This window comes from Plecotus auritus (genome assembly GCF_963455305.1).
Source record: "Plecotus auritus genome assembly, chromosome: X".
Lineage (NCBI taxonomy): Eukaryota > Metazoa > Chordata > Mammalia > Chiroptera > Vespertilionidae > Plecotus > Plecotus auritus.
The window spans coordinates 55,341,628-55,357,369 of record NC_137784.1 but is presented as its reverse complement, the minus strand read 5'-3'; the positions used below and the strand labels follow the sequence as shown (position 1 = coordinate 55,357,369).

The window sequence follows — 15,742 nt, the reverse complement described above, 5'->3', positions numbered from 1 at the left end:
CCTATCAATAATAACTTTAAATGTAAATGGATTAAATGCCCCAATCAAAAGACTTGGGTAACGGATTGGATAAGAAAACACGACCCATATATCTGCTGTCTACAAGAAACCCACCTCAGAAAAAAAGACGCACACAGACTGAGGGTGAAGGGATGGAAAAAGGTATCCCAGGCAAATGGAACTGAAAAAAAAGCTGGGGTAGCAATACTTATTTCTGACAAAGTAGATCTCAAACTGAAGGATATAACAAGAGATAAGGAAGGCCATTTCATAATACTAAAGGGAGCCATCCAACAAGAAGAAATAACTCTGGTAAACATATATGCACCCAATACAGGAGCACCCAAATACATACAAAAACTCCTGGAGGATATCAAGGGAGAGATTGACAGCAATACAATCATAGTAGGAGACTTTAATACCCCACTATCACCATTGGAAAAATCCTCTAAACAAAACATCAGCAAAGAAACATCAATCCTAAATGACTCACTAGACCAGATGGAATTAATTGACATCTTCAGAACATTTCACCCCAAAGCCACAGAATATACATTCTTCTCAAGTGCACATGGGTCATTTTCAAAGATAGACAATATGTTGGGACATAGGCAAAGTCTATTCAAATTCAAGAAGATAGAAATCATATCAAGCATTTTCTCAGACCACAGTGGCATAAAACTGGAAATCAACTACAATAAAAACAACCCAAAGAAATCAAACACATGGATACTAAACAGCATGCTATTAAACCATGACGGGGTTACCAGAGAGATCAAAGAAGAAATAAAAAACATCATGACAACAAATGACAATGAAAACACTACAATCCAAAATCTATGGGACACAGCGAAAGCAGTCTTGAGAGGGAAGTTCATAGCTCTACAAGCCTACTGCAAAAAACAAGAAACAGGGGTAATAAATTACCTAACCCTACAACTCAAAGAGTTAGAAAAAGAGCAACAAGAAAAGCCCAGTGTAAGCAGAAGGAAGCAAATAATAAAGATCAGAGCACAGATAAACGACATAGAGACCAAAGAAACAATACAAAAGATCAACAAAACCAAGAGCTGGTTCTTTGAAAGGATAAACAAGATTGATGATCCTCTAGCCAGGCTCACCAAGAAGCAAAGAGAGAGGACCCAAATAAACAAAATCAGAAATGAAAGAGGTGAAATAACAACAGATCCCGCCGAAATACAAAGGATTGTTAAAAAATACTACGAACAACTCTATTCCAACAAACTGGACAACCTGGAGGAAATGGACATATTCCTAGAAAAATATAACCTTCCAAAACTCAATCAGGAAGAATCTAAACAGCTCAACATGCCAGTAACTATGGAAGAAATTGAAGCAGTCATCAAAGAGCTTCCGGCAAACAAAAACCCGGGGCCAGACGGCTTCACAGGAGAGTTCTACCAAACATTCAAGGAAGAACTGAAACCTATCCTCCTCAGACTATTCCAAAAAATTCAAGAGGAAGGAACACTTCCAAGCTCCTTCTATGAAGCCAGCATCACCCTAATACCAAAACCAGATAAAGACAACACAATGAAGGAGAATTACAGGCCAATATCCCTCATGAATGTAGATGCCAAAATCCTCAACAAAATTCTAGCAAATCGTATCCAGCAGTACATCAGAAAGATCATACAACATGACCAAGTAGGGTTTATCCCAGGAATGCAAGGATGGTTCAATATCCGCATATCAATAACTGTGATACATCACATAAACAAATTGAGAGATAAAAATCACATAGTCATATCAATTGATGCAGAAAAAGCATTTGACAAAATCCAACACCTTTTCTTGATAAAAACTCTCAACAAGGTGGGAATAGAAGGATCATACCTCAACATAATAAAAGCTATATATGATAAACCCACAGCTAACATCATACTCAATGGGCAAAAACTAAAACCATTTCCCCTAAGAACAGGAACAAGACAGGGATGCCCACTCTCACCACTCCTGTTTGACATAGTACTGGAAGTATTAGCCACTGCAATTAGACAAGAAGAAGAAATAAAAGGCATCCAAATTGGAAAAGAAGAAGTAAAGCTGTCCTTATTTGCAGATGACATGATATTGTACATAAAAAACCCGAAAGACTCCATCAAAAAACTAACAGACTTAATAAATGAATTCGGCAATGTAGCAGGATACAAAATTAACACGAAGAAATCTATGGCATTTCTATACACCAACAGTGAACTTACAGAAAGAGAGACTAAAAAAGCAATCCCATTTTCCATCGCACCAAAAAAATTAAGATACTTAGGAATAAACCTAACCAAGGAGGTAAAAGACCTATACGTGGAAAACTACAGGACACTGAAAAAAGAGATAGAGGAAGATGTAAACAGATGGAAGAACATACCATGTTCATTGATTGGTATAATCAATATCATTAAAATGTCCATACTACCCAAAGCAATCTATAGATTCAATGCACTCCCCATTAAAATACCAACGGCGTATTTCACAGACCTAGAAAGAACTCTCCAAAAATTCATCTGGAATAAAAAAAGACCCCGAATATCCACAGCAATCCTGAGAAAGAAGAATAAAGTAGGAGGGATCTCAATACCAGATTTCAAGCTGTATTACAAAGCCACTGTCCTCAAAACAGCCTGGTACTGGCACAAGAACAGACATATAGATCAATGGAACTGAATAGAGAATCCAGATATCGACCCAAACCAATATGCGCATTTAATATTTGACAAAGGAGGCATGAGCATACAATGGAGTCAAGACAGTCTCTTTAATAAATGGTGTTGAGAAAATTGGACAGATACATGCAAAAAAATGAAACTAGATCACCAACTTACACCATACACAAAAATAAACTCAAAATGGGTACAGGACTTAAATATAAGATGGGAAACCATAAAAATACTGGAGGAATCCACAGGCAGCAAAATTTCAGACATATGCCAAAAGAACTTTTTCACTGATACTGCCCCTAGGGCAATGGAAGCCAAAGAGAAAATAAACAAATGGGACTACATCAAAATAAAAAGCTTTTTCACAGCAAAAGAAACCATCAACAAAACAACAAGAAACCCCACTGTATGGGAGAACATATTTGCAAATGTTATCACTGATAAAGGTTTAATCTCCAACATCTACAGGCAGCTTATACAACTTAATAAAAGGAAGATAAATGATCCAATAAAAAAATGGGTAACAGACCTAAATAGAATCTTTTTGAAAGACGACAGAAGGAAGGCCAAGAGACACATGAAAACATGCTCAAAGTCACTAATTATCCAAGAGATGCAAATCAAAACGACAATGCGATACCATCTCACACCTGTCAGAATGGCTATCATCAACAAATCAACAAACGACAAGTGTTGGAGAGGATGCGGAGAAAAAGGAACCCTCGTGCACTGCTGGTGGGAATGCAGACTGGTGCAGGCACTGTGGAGAACAGTATGGAGTTTCCTCAAAAAACTGAAAATGGAACTCCCATTTGACCCAGTAATCCCACTCCTGGGAATATATCCTCAGAAACTAGAAACACCAATCAGAAAGGATATATGCACCCCTATGTTCATAGCAGCACAATTTACCATAGCTAAGATTTGGAAACAGCCTAAGTGCCCGTCAGCAGATGACTGTATCAGAAAACTATGGTACATCTACACAATGGAATACTATGCTGCCATAAAAAAGAAGGAATTACTACCATTTGTAGGCACCTGGATGGAATTAGAGAACATTATGCTAAGTGAAATAAGCCAGTCAATGAAAGAAAAATACCACATGATCTCACTCATTTGGGGATAATGAAAAGCATTTATAAACTGATGAAGAAAAAGATAGATACAGAGGCAGTAAAGCATCAAACAGACTGTCAAATTACAGCAGTAAGGTTAGGGAGAGGTGGGGGAAATAAGAGATCAACTGAAGGACTTATATGCATGTATATAAGAGTAACCAACGGATGCAAAACATTGGGGGTTGAGGCATGTATGGGAGTGGGGTGGGGGGGCAATGGTAAGATATGTACACATATAATACCTTAATAAAAAAAATAAATAAAAAGAAAGAAAAGGAGGAATCACCAGAAAAGGAAATAAATGAAATGGAGGCAAGCAATATGTAAGAGAAAGAATTCAGAGAAATGGTCATAAGGTAGCTGAAAAGGTTGGAAGACAAATTCAAGAATATGTGGAAGAACCAAAGGAAATGAAAAAGAACCAAAAAGAAATGAAAAATGACATTGCTGCTATAAAGAACTCAATTGAAAGCATCAACAGTAGACTAGAAGAAGCAGAGGACTGCATCATTTAGCTAGAAGACAAGGTAGGAAAAAATACCCAAGCCGAGCAGCATCTAGAAAAAAAGCTTAAAGAAAAAGAAGAGAGCCTAAGGCAGTGGTTCTCAACCTTTTTAATGCCATAACCCTTTAATGCAGTTCCTCATGTTGTGGTGACCCCCAACCATAAAATTATTCTTGTTGCTACTTCATAACTGTAATTTGGCTACTGTTAATGAATCGTAATGTAAATATCTGTGTTTTCTGATGGTCTTAGGCAGCCCTGCTAGCGGTTCTCAACCTGTGGGTCATGACCCACAGGTTGAGAGCCACTTCTGTAGAGCCTAAGACCATCGGAAAACACAGATATTTACATTACGATTCATTAACAGTAACAAAATTACAGTTATGAAGTAGCAACGAGAATAATTTTATGGTTGGGGGTCACCACAACATGAGGAACTGCATTAAAGGGTTGTGGCATTAAAAAGGTTGAGAACCACTGGCCTAAGGAAACCTTGGGACAACACGAAACAAAACAACATCCACATAAGAGGGGTGCCAGAAGGAGAGGAAACTGAGTAAGGAATAGAAAACATGTTTGAAGAAATGATGACATAATACTTCCCTGATATCGGGAAGTAAAAACTCACACAAGTCCAAGAAGCTCACAGAGTTCCAAACAAAATGAACCCGAAAAGACCAACGCCAATGCACATTATAATTAAATTGGCAAACACCAAGGATAAAGTAAGAATCTTAAAAGCAGCCAGAGAGAGTCAAAAGTTACCTACAAAGGATTCCCCATCAGACTAATGACCTGATTTCTCAACAGAAACACATCAGGCCAGAACGGAATGGAATGAAATATACAAAGTCATTCAAAGGAAGGGTCTGATTCCAAGAATACTGTACCCAGTAAGGTTCTCAATCAAAATTGAGGGTGAAATCAGGAGCTTCACAGACAAAAAAAAGGACTAAGGGTGTTTATCACCACCAAACCAGCAATGCAAGAAATGCAAAAGGGTCTGCTGTAAAAAGAAGAAATAAGAAGCGAAGAAGGAACATAGGCATAAAAAATAAAAATGGCAACAAACAGGAACCTATCAATAATAACTTTAAATGTCAATGCCCCAACCAAAAGACATAGGGTAGCTGAGTGGATAAGAAAACATGACCCATATTTCTGCTGTGTACAGGAAACTCACCTCAGAAAAAAAGAACTCACACAGACTAATGGTGAAGGGATGGAAAAAGGAGGACATAACAAGAGATAAGGCAGGCCACTTAATAATACTAAAGGGAGCAATCCAACAAGAAGAAATAACTCTGGTAAACATATACGCACCCAATACAGGAGCACCCAAATACATAAAAAAACTTCTGGAGGGTATCAAGGGAGAGATTAACAGCAATACAGTCATAGTAGGGGACTTTAATACCCCACTAACACCACTGGACAAATCCTCTAAACAAAAAAAATCCGCAAAGAAACATCAATCCTAAACGACTCACTAGACCAGATGGAATTAATTGACATCTTCAGAACATTTCACCCCAAGCCACAGAGTATACATTCTTCTCAAGTGCACATGGGTCATTTTCAAAGATAGACCATATGATGTTACACAGGCAGAGTCTCTTCAAATTCAGGAAGATAGAAATCATATCAAGCATCTTCTCAGATCACAATGGCATAAAATTAGAAATCAACTACAATAAAAACAATAAAAAAATCAAACACCTGGAGGCTAAATAGCATGCTATTAAACAATGACTGGGCTACCAGAGAGATCAAAGAAGAAATAAAAAGCATCATGGCAACAAACGACAATTAAAACACAACAAAATCTATGGGACACAGTGAAAACAGCCTTTAGAGGAAGTTCATATCTCTACAGGCCTACCTCAAACAACAAGAAACATGGTAATAAATTATCTAACCCTAAAACTCAAGAGTCAGAAAGAAAGCAACAAGAAAATCCCAGTAAGGAAGGAAGGAAGGAAATAATAAAGATCAGAGTGGAAATAATTGACATAGAGACAAAAAAAAAAAATACAAAAGATCAACAAAACCAAGAGCTGGTTCTTTGAAAGGATAAATAAGATTGATGAACCTCTAGCCAGGCTCACCCAGAAGCAAAGAGAGAGGACCCAAATAAACAAAATCAGAAATGAAAGAGGTGAAGTAACAACCAATCCCACAGAAATACAAACGATTATGAAAAAATACTATGAACAACTCTCTTCCAACAAAATGGACAACATAGATAAAATGGACATAGTTTTAGAAAAATACAAGTTCCCAAAACTCAACCAAGAAGAATAAAAAAACCTGAATAGGCCAATGACTACCAAAGAAATTGAAGCAATGGTCAAAAATCTTCCAGAAAACAAAAGCCATGGTCCAGATGACTTTACAGGGGAGTTTACTAAGCATTCAAAGAAGAACTAAAAGCTATCCTCCTCAGAGTATTCCAAAAAATTCAACAGGAAGGCACACTTCCAAGCTCTTTCTATGAAGCCAGATTACCCTAATCCCAAAACCAGATAAAGACACCACCAAAAAAGAGAAGTATAGGCCAATATCCTTGATGAACATAGATGCTAAAATCCTCAGCAAAATTCTACCAAATCCGATTCAGCAATACATTAGAAAGGTCATACACCATGACCAAGTGGGATTTATTCCAGGGATGTAAGGATGGTACAATATTAGCAAATCAATAAATGTGATAAGTCACATAAACATACTAAGAGACCAAAATCACATAATCATATCAATTGATGCAGAAAAACCATTTGACAAAATCCAACACCCTTTCTTGATAAAAACTCTCAGCAACGTGGGAATAGAGGGATCATACCTCAATATAATAAAAGCCCTATATGACAAACCTACAGCCAACATCATACTCAATGGGCAAAAACTAAACACATTTCCTGTAAGAACAGGAAAACAAGGATGCCCACTTTAACCATTCCTGTTAGACATAGTTCTAGAAGTACTAGCCATAGCGATCAAACAAGAAGAAGAAATAAAAGACATCCAAATTAGAAATGAAGTAAAACTTTCCTTATTTGCAGATGACATGATACTATACATAGAAAAGCCCAAAGACTCCATAAAAAAACTACTAGACCTAGTAAATGAATTTGGCAATGTAGCAGGGCACAAAACTAACACCCAGAAATCTATGGCCCTTTTATGCTCTAATAATGAACTTAGAGAAAGAGAAGGGGGAAAAAAATCCCATTTACCGTTGCACCAAAAAAAATTAAGATACCTAGGAATAAACTTAACTAAGGATATAAAAGACCTCTACTTGGAAAACTACAGGACATTGAATAAAGAGATAGAGGAAGACATAAACATATGACAGAACATACCATGTTCATAGATTGGTAGAATCAACATCATTAAAATGTCCATACTACCTAAAGCAATCTATAGATTCAATGTAGTCCCTATTAAAATACCAATGGCATATTTCAATGATCTAGAACAAACTCTCCAAAAATTCAACTGGAATAAAAAAAATACCCCGAATAGCCACAGCTGTCCTGAGAAAGAACAAAGTCGGTGGGATCACAATACCAGACATCAAGCTATATTACCAAGCCATAGTTCTCAAATCTGCCTGGTACTGGCACAAAAACAGACATATAGACCAATGGAACAGAATAGAGAACCCAGAAATTGATGCCAGCCATTATGCTCAATTAATATTTGACAAAGGAGGCAAGAGCATACAATGGTGTTAAAACAGTCTTTTTATTTTTTTAATATTTTTATTGATTTCAGAGAGGAAGGGAGAGGAAGAGATAGAAACATCAATGATGAGAAAGAATCATTGATCAGCTGCCTCCTGCACACCCCCCACTGGGGATTGAGCCCACAACCTGGGTATATACCCTTGGCCAGAATCGAACCTGGGACCCTTCAGTCCGCAGGCCAACGCTCTATCCAAACCAGCTAGGGCTCAAAACAGTCTCTTTAATAAATGGTGCTGGGAAATTTGGTCAGATACATGCAAAAAAATAAAAATAAATAAACTAGATCACCAACTTACACCATACACAAAAACAAACTCAAATGACTTAAGGACTTGAATGTAAGACAGGAAACCATAAAAATCCTACAAAACTCCATAGGCAGCAAAATTGCAGACATATGCCATAGCAATATCTTTACAGACACAGATCCTAGGGCAAGAAAGACTAAGGAGAAATAAACAAACGGGACTACATCAAAATAAAAAGCTTCTGCACAGCAAAAGAAAACATCAACAAAACAACAAGTAAGCCCACTGTATGGGAGAACATATTTGCCAATGTTATCTCTGATAAGGGTTTAATCTCCAACATTTACAAGGAACTCATACAACTTAACAAGAAGATAAACGATCCAATCAAAAAATGGGCAAAGGATCCAAATAGACACCTTTCGAAAGAGGATGTTTAGAATGCCAAGAGACACATGAAAACATGCTCAAAGTCACTAATCATCTGAGAGATGCAAATCAAAACAACAATGAGGTACCACCTCACACCTGTCAGAATGGCTATCATAATAAATAGATAAAAGACAAGTGTTGGCGAGGATGTGGAGAAAAAGGAATCGTCTGAACCTCCAGAACCCACTGCATGCATTTCTCCCTTCAGCCAGGATCGCAGACCTCACCTTTCTCTGGGCAAAATCTGACCTCTCTGTGAGAAGGTGCAGAGCTCGTCTGGGTCCGTGTATTTGCACTGCTTGAGACCCGGTGTTTATGGGTTCGCAGCTGGTCCCTGGGTGTTGTGGTTGTAGGGTCCCGGGAGGTATCCGATTCTTCCCAATTGAAGGTAAGGCTAAGCTTCTGATCACAGCCACTCTCCCCTTCAAGATGGCACAGTCTCTGAAGCAGAGCAGGTCCCTCCAGGAGAGATTTCAGCAGCAGTGGAAGCTGCCCAGTCAGGGGAGCCCGGTCCAGCAGTTCCCAACAGTCCCTTGGAATATAGCTGTCCCTCACTCACAAATAGACACTCCTCGTATGTCCACACACTCTCCTTTCGTTCTCTCACACACTATCTTGCAGCTTGCCTTCCTGTCAGCAGCCATCTTCATATATCCCCATCGAGTTTCTTAATAGTATTACTCCTTTGGGAATGCCATGTCATAAATTAAAATTGAAAGTAGGTGCAATCATCATGCTACTGAGAAATCTTAATAATAAATGGGGTCTTTGTAATAGTACAGATTTATTATCAAAAGATTGCGTCCTAACATAATCGAAGCTGAAGTATTAACAGGATCTGTGGAAGGAGAGGTTGTTCTGATTCCAAGAATTGATTTGTCTCCATCTGACACTAGCCTCCCATTTAAATTAATTCAAAAACAGTTTCCCGTGATGCCAGTATTTGCAATGACTATTAAAAAACCACAAGGACAAACTCTAGACAGAGTAGGAATATTCCTAACAGAACCCGTTTTTGGACACTCTCAGTTATATGTTGCTTTCTCTCAATTTCAAAGAGTCTGTGACGTTAAAGTTAAAATTGTAAACACTTTATCACAAGGGAAATTAGTCAAACACTCTGAAAGTGTTTTTACTCTTAATGTGGTGTACAGGGAGATATTAGAATAAGTTTAATCAATTTATCAGTCATTGTTTTTATCAGTGTTCTATTTATATCATGTTTTTGTTGTTTTTATATCATGTTCTTATTTTTTATATCATGTTTTTGTTTTTATATCATGTCTTTGTTGTTATATCATGTTGTTATTATTTATTTATTAATCAATTTATTTATTATTTTCATATACATTTTACTAATTTTCTTCCATCTCTGAGACGTCTATTATAGAGAAACTAGAGTCCCAGTGCACAAAATTCATGCACTGGTGGGGGGTGTACCTCAACCCAGCCTGCATCCTCTCCAATCTGGACCCCTCGGGGGATGTCCGACTGCCAGTTTAGGCCCGATCCCTGTGGGACATCACTCTCACAATCTGGGACTGCTGGCCTTGTCCCCTCCAACTGCCTTCGCCTGCCAGCCCAGTTGCCCCTAACTGCCTTCCCCTGCCGGCCCGGTTGCCCCCAACTGCCCTCCCTTGCAAGCCTGGGCCCCTCCAACCACCCTCCACTGCCAACCTGGTCGCCCCTCCACTGCCCTCCCCTGCCGGCCATCTTGTGGTGGCCATCTTGTGATGACATGGAGGTGGCCATCTTGTGACCACATGGGGGTGCCCATCTTGTGACCACATGGGGGCGGCCAACTTGTAACCACATAGGGGCAGCCATCTTGTACGAGGATGTGATGGTCAATTTGCATATCACCTCTTTATTATATAGGATGGTGAATAGTAATATTAAAATATTTCTTCTAATTTCCTTTCAATGTGTACGAATCCGTGCACTGGGCCACTAGTAGAGATTATAATAGTATGTGTTAAGCAGTTACTTTTCATAACTATATTATCTCATGTTACCTTTCAGCTTGGAATTTGGCTGTGCAATGTAGCAAAGACCCAGTGACAATGAGAGAGTTTTTCATTCTTTCTTATAAGGTAAGTCTCTTCTAATAAGTATCTCATTCATGTACTACAACAGGAATATCACCATTATGGCTAAATACAGAGTGGGATTGGCTTTTAATGTAGAAACTTTTAATATTTGTCTAAGCATGAATGTCCTGGAGAATTTGATCCCTACAGGGCACAGGTGGGGAACCTTTTTCTGCCAAGGGCCATTTGGATATTTATGACATCATTCATGGGCCATACAAAATTATCAACTTATTATGTTGAGGTATGATCCTTCTATTCCTACCTTCTTGAGAGTTTTTATCAAGAAAGGGTGTTGGATTTTGTCAAATGCTTTTTCTGCATCAATGGATATGATTATATGGTTTTTATCTCTCAATTTGTTTATGTGGTGTATCACGTTTATTGATTTGTGGATATTGTACCATCCTTGCATCCCTGGTATAAATGCAACTCGGTCATGGTGTATGATCTTTCTGATGTAGTGCTGGATTCGATCTGCTAGAGTTTTGTTGAGAACTTTGGCATCTATGTTCCTGAGGGATATTGGCCTGCAATTCTCTTCCTTTGTATTGTCTTTATCTGGTTTTGGGATTAGGGTAATGCTGACTTCGTAGAAAGAGCTTGGAAGTGTTCCTTCATCTTGAATTTTTTGGAATAGTCTGAGGAAGATAGGTTTTATTTCTTCTTTCAATGTTTGATAAAACTCCCCTGTGAAGCCAACTGGTCCAGGGCTTTTGTTTGCTGGAAGTTTTTTGATTACTGTTTCAATTTCCTCCAGAGTTATTGGCATATTCAGATTTTCTTATTTTTCCTGGTTGAGTTTTGAAAGGTCATATTTTTCTAGGAATATGTCCATTTCTTCTAGGTTGACCAGTTTGTTGGAATAGAGTTTCTCATAGTATTTTTTTACGATTATTCGTATTTCTGTGGGGTCTTGTTATTTTGCCTCTTTCCTTTCTGATTTTGTTTATTTGGGTCCTCTCCCTTTGCCTCTTGGTGAGCCTGGCTAGAGGTTCATCAATCTTATTTATCCTTTCAAAGAACAAGCTCTTGGTTTCATTAATCTTTTGCATTGTTTTTTTGTCTCTATGGCATTTTTTTCTGTTTTGATCTTTATTATTTCCTTCCTCTTGTTCACTCTGGGCTTTTCTTGTTGCTCTCTTTCTAATTCTTCAAGTTGCAGTGTTAGATGGTTTATTACCAGTTTTTCTTATTTCTTGAGGTAGGCCTGTAATGCTATAAACTTCCCTCTCAGTACCGCTTTCACTGTGTCCCATAGATTTTGGATTGATGTATTTTCATTGTTGTTTGTTTCCAGGATGTTTTTTATTTCTTCTTTGATCTCTTTGGTAACTTACTCATTGTTTAATAGTATGCCATTCAGCCTCCAACAGTTTGAATTTTTATGACTGTTTTTAATGTAGTTGATTTCTAATTTTATGCCATTCTGATCTGAGAAGATGCTTGATATGATTTCAATCTTCTTGAATTTGGAGAGACTTTGCCTTTGTCCCAATAAGTGGTCTATCTTTGAAATTAAAGCCATATATGACAAAGCCACAGCCAACAGCATACTCAATGGGCAAAAACTAAAACCATTTCCCCTAAGAACAGGTACAAGACAGGGATGCCCACTCTTACCACTCCTGTTCGACATAGTACTGGAAGTACTAGCCATTGCGATCAGACAAGAAGAAATAAAAGGCATCCAAATTGGAAAAGAAGAAGTAAAACCGTCTTTATTCGCTGATGACATGATATTGTACACAGAAAACCCCAAAGACTCCATCAAAAAACTACTAGACTTAATAAATGAATTTGGCAATGTAGCAGGATACAAAATTAACACCAAGTCTATGGCTTTTCTATACACTGATAATGAACTCACAGAAAGAGAAACTAAAAAGCAATCCCATTTACCATTGCAACAAAAAAATTAAGATACCTAGGAATAAATTTAACCAAGGAGGTAAAGGACCTGTACTCAGAAAATTTCAGGACACTGAAAAAAGAGATAGGGGAAGACATGAACAAATGGAAGAATATACCATGTTCATGGATTGATAGAATCAACATCATTAAAATGACCATACTACCCACACCAATCTATAAATTCAATGCAATCCTCATTAAAATACCAACAGCATACTTCAAAGACCTAGAACAAACTCTCCAAAAATTCATTTGGATTAAAAAAAGATCCCCAATAGCTACAGTGATCTTTAGAAAGAAGAACAAAGTTGGAAGGATCACAATATCAGACATCAAGCTATACTACAAAGCCACTATTCTCAAAACTGCCTGGTACTGGCACAAGAACAGACGTATAGACCAATGGAACAAAACAGAGAACCCAGATATTGAGACAAAGGAGGCAAGAGTATACAATGGAGTCAAGACAGTCTCTTCAATAAATGGTGTTGGGAAAATTGGACAGAGACTTGCAAAAAAATGAAACTAGACCACCAACTTACACCATACACAAAAATAAACTCAAAATGGATAAAGGACTTAAACGTAAGATGGGAAACCATAAAAATCTTAGAAGAAGCCATAGGCACCAAAATAGCAGACATTTGTTGTAGCAATATCTTTACCCAATCAGCACCTAGAGCAGGGGTGGGCAAACTTTTTGACTTGAGGGCCACAATGGGTTCTTAAACTGGACCGGAGGGCCGGAACAAAAGCATGGATGGAGTGTTTGTGTGAACTAATATAAATTCAAAGTAAAGGAGCGGAGGGGAGAGCAAGAGAACCCTCCGCTCTTTCAGCTCCGCGGGCTGGATAACAGCCGAACAGGCCAGATCCGGCCCGCGGGCCGTAGTTTGCCCACGGCTGACCTAGAGCAATGGAAACTAAGGAGAAAATAAACAAATGGGACTACATCAAAATAAAAAGCTTCTGCACAGCAAAAGAAACCATCAACAAAACAACAAGAAAGCCTATTGCATGGGAGAACATACTTGCCAATGTTATCTCCGATAAAAGTTTAATCTCCAACATTTACAGGGAACACATACAACTTAACAAATGGAAGATAAAAAATCCAATCAAAAAATGGGCAAAGGACCTAAATAGACACTGTTCGAAAGAGGACATACAGAAAGCCAAGAGACATATGAAAACATCCTCAAAGTCACTACTCATTTGAGAGATGCAAATCAAAAAAACAATGAGGTACCATCTCAGACCTGCCAGAATGGCTATCATCAACCAATCAACAAACAACAAGTGGTGGAAAGGATGCAGAGAAAAAGGAACCGTCCTTCAGTGCTGGTGGGAACGCAGACTGGTGCAGCCACTATGGCAAACAGTATGATGTTTCCTTAAAAAATTAAAAATGGATCTGCCATTTGACCCAGTAATAACACTTCTAGGAATATCTACACTAATAAAAGAGAAACATGCAAATTAGCCATCACTCCGCTACACCAAGCCACACCTACCAGCCAATCAGGAGCAAGTATGTAAATTAACCCAACCAAGATGACGGCTGGCCATGGAGGTGGAGCAAGCAGGAGGCTTGGGTTGCCCTGGCAATGGAGGAAGCCAAGTTTCCCGCCCGCCCTGGCCAGCCCTGGCCTCCGCTCAAGGCTACAAAGTTTCAATTATAGAAGACAAATAAATCCCAACAAAAATGGCGGCAGCCACGGAGCTAGAGAGAGCTGGAGGCTTGGGTTGCCCCCAGCGATGGAAGAAGCCAAGCTTCCTGGCCGGCCCTGGCCTCTGCTCAAGGCTACAAAGTTTCAATTATAGAAGATAAATAAATCCTAGATACTTGCTTCCAGCCAGCCCTGGTCTCCACTCAAAGAGGCGCTGAAAAAAAGAAAAGAAAAAGACAAAAAGGAGGAGCTGGGACCTTGGGTTGCCAGGGGGTGATCAGGCCAGGATGGGACAGCAGGGGCCGTTGGGGGTAAGCAGACCAGCAGGGGGGCCAGTTGGGGGTGAGCAGGTCATCAGTGGGGGTCAGTTGGAGGTGATCAGGACAGTAGGGGGGGCAGTTTGGAGTGAGAAGGCCAGCAGGGGGGCATTTGGGGGTGAGCAGGCCAGTGGGGAGGGAAGCTGAGGGCGAACAGGCCAGCAGGACGAGGGGGGGGCAGTTGGGTGTGATCAGGCTGGTGGGGGGGGGCATTTGGGTGTGAGCAGGCTGGCAGGCATAGTGGTTAGGGGCAATCAGGCAGGCAGGCAGGCAGGTGAGCGGCTGGAGCCAGCAGTTCCGGATTGTGAGAGGGATGTCTGACTGCTGGTTTAGGCCCAATCCCTGTAAACAGGCAGTAGGACATCCTTCGAGGGGTCCCAGTTTGGAGAGGGTGAAGGCCGGGCTGAGGGGTCCCAGATTGGAGAGGGTGCAGTCCGAATTTCTTGCACTGGGCCTCTAGTATCCCAAGAAAATGGAAATACCAATCAGAAAGGATATATGCACCCCAATGTTCATAGCAGCACAATTTACAATAACTAAGATTTGGAAACAACCTAAATGCCCATCAGCAGATGAGTGGATTACAAAACTGTGGTATATCTACACTATGGAATACTACGCTGCTATAAAAAAGAAGGAATTCTTACCATTTACAGCAGCATGGATGGAACTGAAGAGCATTATGCTAAGTGAAATAAGCCAGTCAGTGAAAGAAAAATACCACATGATCTCACTCATTTGTGGAATATAAAGAACATTATAAACTAATGAACAAAAATAGATACAGAGGCAAAGATGCATGAAACAGAGTGTCAAACTACAGCAGGAAGGAAGGAAGGGGAGGGTTTGGGGAGGGGAGGTAAGAGATCAACCGAAGGACTTGTATGCATGCATATAAGCATAACCAGTGGATGCAAGACACTAGGGGGCTGGTGATGGCATGTGCCAGGGGCATAGGGGAGGCCAGGGGGAGGTCAATGGGGGAAAAAAGGAGACATATGTACTACTATTTGTAATA

General features: G+C 39.4%; 1 protein-coding gene across 1 annotated transcript in view; it reads left to right on the top strand.

The window, feature by feature from the left end:
- Nucleotides 1-15,742, top strand: part of TEX11 (testis expressed 11) — a gene marked incomplete at both ends in the record, with an annotated part of 517,390 nt that overhangs the window by 409,248 nt on the left and 92,400 nt on the right. The window contains one exon of the mRNA XM_080652805.1: nt 10,756-10,826. Within this exon, the coding sequence (XP_080508931.1) occupies nt 10,756-10,826 (71 nt within the window). The remainder of the gene's footprint in view (nt 1-10,755; nt 10,827-15,742) is intronic.